This window comes from Topomyia yanbarensis, chromosome 1, assembly GCF_030247195.1.
Source record: "Topomyia yanbarensis strain Yona2022 chromosome 1, ASM3024719v1, whole genome shotgun sequence".
Classification (NCBI taxonomy): Eukaryota; Metazoa; Arthropoda; class Insecta; order Diptera; family Culicidae; genus Topomyia; species Topomyia yanbarensis.
The window spans coordinates 163,972,517-163,979,470 of NC_080670.1; the positions used below are offsets into that span (position 1 = coordinate 163,972,517).

At 38.5% G+C, this 6,954-nt stretch overlaps 1 protein-coding gene across 1 annotated transcript; it reads right to left on the reverse strand.

Moving 5' to 3' along the window:
• Positions 1-417: 417 nt before the first annotated feature.
• On the reverse strand, positions 418-1,997 carry LOC131679747 (uncharacterized). Its single transcript, XM_058960495.1, has 2 exons — positions 1,568-1,997; positions 418-1,509 (listed from the first exon to the last, which is right to left on the reverse strand). The coding sequence occupies exons 1-2, from the start codon at positions 1,721-1,723 to the stop codon at positions 997-999; spliced, it is 669 nt and encodes a 222-aa protein (XP_058816478.1). The 5' UTR covers positions 1,724-1,997; the 3' UTR covers positions 418-996.
• Positions 1,998-6,954: the final 4,957 nt, after the last annotated feature.

Below are 6,954 nucleotides of genomic sequence, written 5' to 3' on the forward strand. Positions count from 1 at the left end.
AGTGCTAAATTGTTACCCAGCACATGGGAGATTTGTTGACAGACCCCGCACTTGGTGGCTATGTGCAATTGGGGATGATGTGTTACGGTACATCCGAATACCCTATCCCAGCGGGTATTCTGGAAGGGTTCTGCTCAAATTTTGTCTTAATTGAAACAATTGGGGTCCAGCGAATGATACATTTTGGGACACATTTACGGGAATGGTAGATGGAGTAAGAGCGAAAATTCTGCTGCATCCTACGATTAGAAACAAATCAGGAAGCAACACAAAATAACTGACGAACGTTAAGTTTTACACATTCCTAAAAGAGCCACCTCCACCAAGTGTTTCAATCGCAACGTTTTAAAATGTCGTTAAACAAGGGCGCACATTACCCCCGTTTCTCTTGCTATTGTAGGAAAATCAAATACTTAGTTTTAATATGCGGTTACAAACGTATATTCACTTTTATGATTTCATACAACCACGTATTTTAGAGATCTCCAACACAGTCACGTTAGCTTTCCTCTACGTAGGTAAGTATTTTCGGGCCTATGGTCTATTTATTAGTACGGAACGGATACTTTTTTATCTGGTTTAAACGAGGGATCACAAACACACCATTATTGTTTTCCCATAAACCCTTGAAAATGGTAGGAGGCCCTCAGTTTGTTTTGCGAATCAGTACAATCTCGGTGCTGCCCTACAAAATAGTCTAGATTCCGATAGGGAGATTAATGGTGTAAATATAGTCGCTCAATTAATTGCACTATGTTAAGTTCTATGCCTGATCAGACAACGGGACAGTTTAGATCCGGACATTTTAGACTATATAATTTCTACTAATTTCTCTAGTACGCCTCATAATGTCTTACAGTTGTTGCACAGTGCCAAAAATATACCTCTCGGTCGGAAACAATATACTGTCTGTTTATGTTAGTGTGGAGGCTTGCAGTCCTCCATGAAACGATACCTTGTATTGCCGGCAATCGAAAAGAATTTTTTTTTCGCTTCTTACATATCCGTTGGCAAAATGTCCGGAATAATGTACTTGCACAGATCATCTTCGCCAGTAACGAAGAAAACCTTGCTGGAGGTGTTCTCGTCCAGCCAAGCCCGAATCACTGGCCAAATAGTAGAGAACACCATCGGAGCGTTCAGAATGAGACATGCTCCCAACCGCTCCGGAAAGTGCTTGCTCAAAAGCCATATCAAGTTCTTGATCAGTTGATAATCCATGCAGGCGGTGCTGAAATTGGCTAGATCGAACACGATGCACAGATTATCGGTGACCTCTTCGAAACAACGCTTGCAAGCCTCGTCCAGACAGTGCACGATGAATTTGGTCAGCTCATCTATGTCCCGCTCGGACGAATGGTTCTTCGCAGGAATATAAATAACGGGCCGTCCGATACAGTCCCGATGCTTCAGAACCCGTGCCTTATTGGCGTTGGCCTGAATTGCCGGGCTGTCGGCCAATCGGTCTACACCGTACTCTTCGCGCCACTTGTTCGTTTTGAGGATTGCCTGCGGGATTTATAGATGCTTATTTGATTACATCAAGATATTTTAATTTCCAACTCACCTGAAACGAAGCATCCACGGTTTTGAAAGCCCGTAGATAACGCTTTAGCGAAAACTCGTTGTGATACTGCTTCGGATCAGCATCGGCAATGATTTTCATGCGTTCCTTGAGCAGCGCCAGATCTTTGGGGTTCACTGCGACTGGTTCCATTGCCATATGCTACGATTCCCAATGGGGTAATAATGGTCGAATATGTTTGTCTCAAAGCGAAAAAAAATCTGTCTTAGCTTTGCAGTACTGCTTTCTTTCGTTATTTCATTGTTTCCACAGTGTAAATTTTTGATTGATTTGACTTTCCTGGTACTGCTGTTATCTTATCAATATAGCTGGTCACTAACTAGTTGTATTTATTGTGATAACAGGAATGAGAAATATAGACCATCATCAGTAATCAACGTAATGTTTTAATGCGTTTGACAGATCGATGATAGCAGGTAAGCGTTCAGCACGGTGTACAATAATTCTGGTCCTTTTCAAACATCGTAACTGTTGTTAATTATTGACGAAAGGGCCTAATTGTGTCGACTATTTCTTAATACAGTCGTGTTTCGCCAACTCAAAGAGAATAGGGAAAGCGACGAATAGTGTGAAGCCAAAAATACCTTATTGAGTAGACCAATCGTGCAATGTAAATAAACATTACTCATGCCTGAGTTGGAGGAGATAAGTATTGTACTTCTATCAAAAAAAGAAATTTGAATTTTCGTCAGAATTTAGTCCAATTGTGATTGTAAGGTGCATTCTAGAGTATATGTATGAGTAAAAATAAGCTTTAGAATTATTTCATCTCTTTGATTCGAAATGCACATCGTTTGATAAACAAATCCATCGATCGACATACGGTTTGTTTTCAAAATATAATAGGAGTCATTTAAAGTGCTGCCTGTAGAAGCGGTTGCCAAAATTCTAGTGTTGAAATCATCATAAAGGGAGTGTTGCCGTTTTGACTGATTTTCACTCTTCGTCTCTTTCACTATTCTCTTTGCGCCAACTAACGAATTTGATTCGCTAGTTGGACCGACTGACACATGTCAAAAACTCTCCAAAGGAGATATTGGCAGTGTAAATGCATCTGGTTACATCTCTACATATTGTCAAATTGATGGTCAAAATAAACACGAGATTTTGACGTTCAGATGCTTTTTAGTTGGATGATGGTCCAACTAAAAAGCGATCCAGTTAAAGTGTTCAACTAGCAAATCACGACTGTACTATGTTCACACTACAGAGTTATTGCTTGTGGCACTAAAAACTGGATTCTAACCGCACTGCGCACTTACCATTCTTTCATTTAATTCTTCTCATAGACTGGTTAGTTCGACTGGTCTGTCTATGAAAGTACCATCTCTATCACTTGAAATACATGTTTTTTGACAGCTCGCAGTTTTGAGATCACTCGCACTTTAAAAGTGCGGAGTCCAGGTTGATGGGAAGTGCGCAATAAAATACGTTATAATAATTAACAACAACAAAATGTCAACAAGATGGCGTTAAAACTTGTTTTAACGCTACACGGAAACAAAAAACTACCTAAAATTGAGTTCCTTTGACTCAATCTCGTGGTATCGTGGGGGAACTTAAAATTAGGTAAACCGTGTTGAAGGTAGTTTCCATTTAACCACGGCAAAAATTACAACTCATTGATAGGTTTTTTATACTCAAATTTAAGTTGAATTTACCTAATTTTGAGTTCACCCCAAACAACTCAAAAGTAACTTCCCCCACGGAAGATCTCGACTGAGTCGAACCTCTCGTTTTGTTTTTGACAACACTAATAAGTGCGAAAGCGACGCACAACTCAAAAGTAAGTTAAAAGAACTTTTCTGCAGGTTGTTTTATTTAACCGTGTATCTTGATGACATATTTCTTGTTGCCAATTATTATAACATGTACTTTTTTACTTGTTTATTTGACACGGCTCAATGCGCTAGCATAACTTAACGTCTTTAATGATTTTTACAATATGTAAAAATTAAAATACACTTTCATGTGTCCATCGGGTCTTCTTGGCGCAACTTGCTGCTGCGTGTTGAGATCCTCTGATGGTGGTGAAAAATTGGGTGTGTTGTCTGCCGCACCTTGGGGGTCATTCGGTCCGTCTTCTCTCGTATTTTCGTTCACGTCCATGTCGTCATCGGTACTGCATTCATGATGTTCACGGTCCGATGTTCTTGTTTGTTTATTGTATCTAAGTATCTTCCGTAACATTATTCTCCTCTCCGTATTTTGACATGATTTTTTTGATAACTGAGGAATGGGTACGTGGTGCCTGGTCATGTATCTTTATTTCAATACTGTCAACATCTATATACGTTTGGATACTGTATAAAATGTCATTACATTCGACGACATGTTTCATGTTCTGGGAAGCGAATGATTCTGCTTGACTAATGTTTTTGAACATAATCAGTACCGCATGACGTAAATTATGGAATTGCACCGCATTAACCTCTGCTACGTTGAGCTTCATGTTCACTTTCAACATTTGCTCCACTTCACGAATTGATGGTCTTACCGGACATTTCGAGAAGTCAACAGCAACACATTGCCCGCAAGGGAACATACTCTTGCTCTGTATTGTCACTCATTATTTGTTCACGTTTCACACACTAGGTAGAAGGAATCAATTTTCGCCTTTGGAAATAGACCAAGCAGCGCCCGGGTAAATTTGATTACTTGCTCTGCTATAGCAGCGGAGCGATTTCTAGCGTCTGAACTGAGCGAGATGAGAAAACGAACTGTTATAACATGTTTTAACTCTTTAGAGTGAACGTAGTATAAGTCATTTTTGCTTCAAGCTACAAGCGAAGCTGGACCTGGATAGAATTTTACAATAGCATTTACCCAACAAACAATCATAAAACAATAAGTATTATAATAATTACTGTTTTAACATTGTTAGATGCAGAGTTCTCACAATAGATTTGCGATAAAATTTCATATAACAATAAATTTTACTGTTCAGCAAAAAAACTGATATGGCTGAATTCACATTAAATTTTACTGTTTTCCAGAAAAAAATGTATTTAGAAAAATCAGTTTTTTTAATGTTAAGATACATAACCACCACCCTTTTTTAATGTAAAAGTCTATTTTACGTTTAAATTTACTGTAAAAACGTTCAACTTTATTGTTTTTGTATTGTAGAATAACACTTAAACTTACCGTAATTTTTTGTAAAATTACTGTACTGTCACAGTGTAAATCATGGATTTGTTACGGTAAGTTGTTTTGTAGAGATCTTTTCAACGTAAAACCGAAAAAAAATCATTCGCAACCTTTGCCTCTACTAACCTATTATAGACAATAGGAACGAACCACTTCTCTCTACCAAAGCCGCCGAGATGATTTGCAGAAAATGCGCCGTATGTATTACACCGGTCGAGCACAGTATTGCATGTGGTGGTTTCTGCTCACACCTATACCATGCTGAATGTGTTGCGTTAAGTATCTCAGAAGTGACGAGTTGTAATAAGCATCGCAATATTCACTGGATGTGCACACCATGTACCGATATTTTAAGCGATGTTTGTCATATCCAAGCGTTTCGTGATAAGCGTGAACTGCTGTCCGACGCTGCTGCGATTATTCCTATTCGTGCCCCTTCTATTGCTTTTCATGCACAATCCTAGACGGAAGATTCAGCATTGCTCGAAGAGGTTTGTAAATTGAAAAAGCAAATTGAAGATATTCAACAAACTGTAGCTGTAATTTTCCGCTCGCACACTGATCTACGCACACAAGAGGACTCTTTTACCATTCAATCATCTCCTTTATCTTCGTCGAGACTGCTGAAAGGCACTGGAAATGGATCTGACTATGGCCACTCATCAATGTCAAGTCCTTCTTTATGTTGGTTGTTCTTTACAAGAGTCAAAAATTCTACGAGCGAAACAGATATCTCCAATATGGTTGCTGCCGCACTTGGACCTACCGCAGTAGTAGTGAAAAAGTTAGTGCCAGATTGGAAGGAAGAAGCTTTGATGCCTTTTATTTCATTCAAAGTGGGAATAGACGCTAAACTAAAACAAACCGCACTACGCCCATCAACCTGGCCACGGGGAATTTGTTTTCGCGAATTTCACGATCAATATGGAGTGTGGAGTCCGAACTAGGGGCAGATCACTCTAAGAATGTATAACAAATTTGCATCAAATTAGAAAAAATGCATTTAATTTCCATTTTTGCATCAGCTTTGCACTCCCTCGCAGAAAAGTTTGTTTAACAAACGTCCTACGTTGATCCACTTTGTTCGACATTTTGTTAAATGTAGGGCTAGTTTTTCTGTAGGGTTTTGGCGTCTTACACGCAACGCAAACAACATTGCACGCAACGCAAAATACATTATGAATTTCTATTTTGATGGAAATAAATGCATTTAATTTCGCTGATTTTTAAAAATGCATCACAAGTGATCTGCCCCTAGAGTCCGAACGATGTACGTTAAAACAAATGTGATATGAAATTACCAATTTTGTAAACTATTCCGTAGAGTTAACCGTTATATCTTGTTTGTTTTGTGCGCCTTTGTTAAATAATATTAAGTTTGAGTTCTATGTTTTAAGTTGTAATCTGTATGCGCTTGTCGCAAAGATGAAATAAATAAATAAACATTTCTATTCGGGGAGCCAGGTAAACTGAAAATAATCCACACGACAAACCATATTAAACATCTCTTTCATGTTCGTTTACATTATAAAAAGTAAAATGAATGATTTTCCTTTCAATTTCACCTGTAAGTCCATAAAAAAGCTTTTAATGTGGTGTTTTAAATTCAAATTAATTTCACGTGACGGTGACATATTTTTCTATTGAATGTGCATTGCCATGCTATAATTTATTTTGAAATTTTAGTCAGTGATATTCCTATGATGTTGAAGTGCTTTGACACAATGTTCGCACGAATTTCATTTAAAAACCATATTTCCCATACTCGATTAGATATGAAATGACAACCGTTACACGCCATTTTCCGGAATGTAATTTCCATGATACTCCTAAACACAGAGAACAGACATCCATGATCGAACAAAAATATTTAAAAAACGTGTGTAAACATTTGAATTAATAAACGATAAACACTAGCACCGCCACACCAACCTATCCCAACTATCCGTCAAATCCATTCCGGAACCGGTTCGAAATCCTGACTGGATTCAGTATGGAATCTTGCTCAAAGGAAACAACCGATTCCGACTCTATCGGTTGATGCATTTGAGCTGGAATTCATGCTGGAAGTCCGAACCGGTTCCGGACTAATTTGACTGGGTAGAGGAATAACCACTGTCAATTCTGTCGAACTCAGCCACAAAAAACATAACGACAGTAGCGCACCTGGTTTGGATATCCCAACTACCTCCGAAACCGTTAGAGATTTTACACAAGTT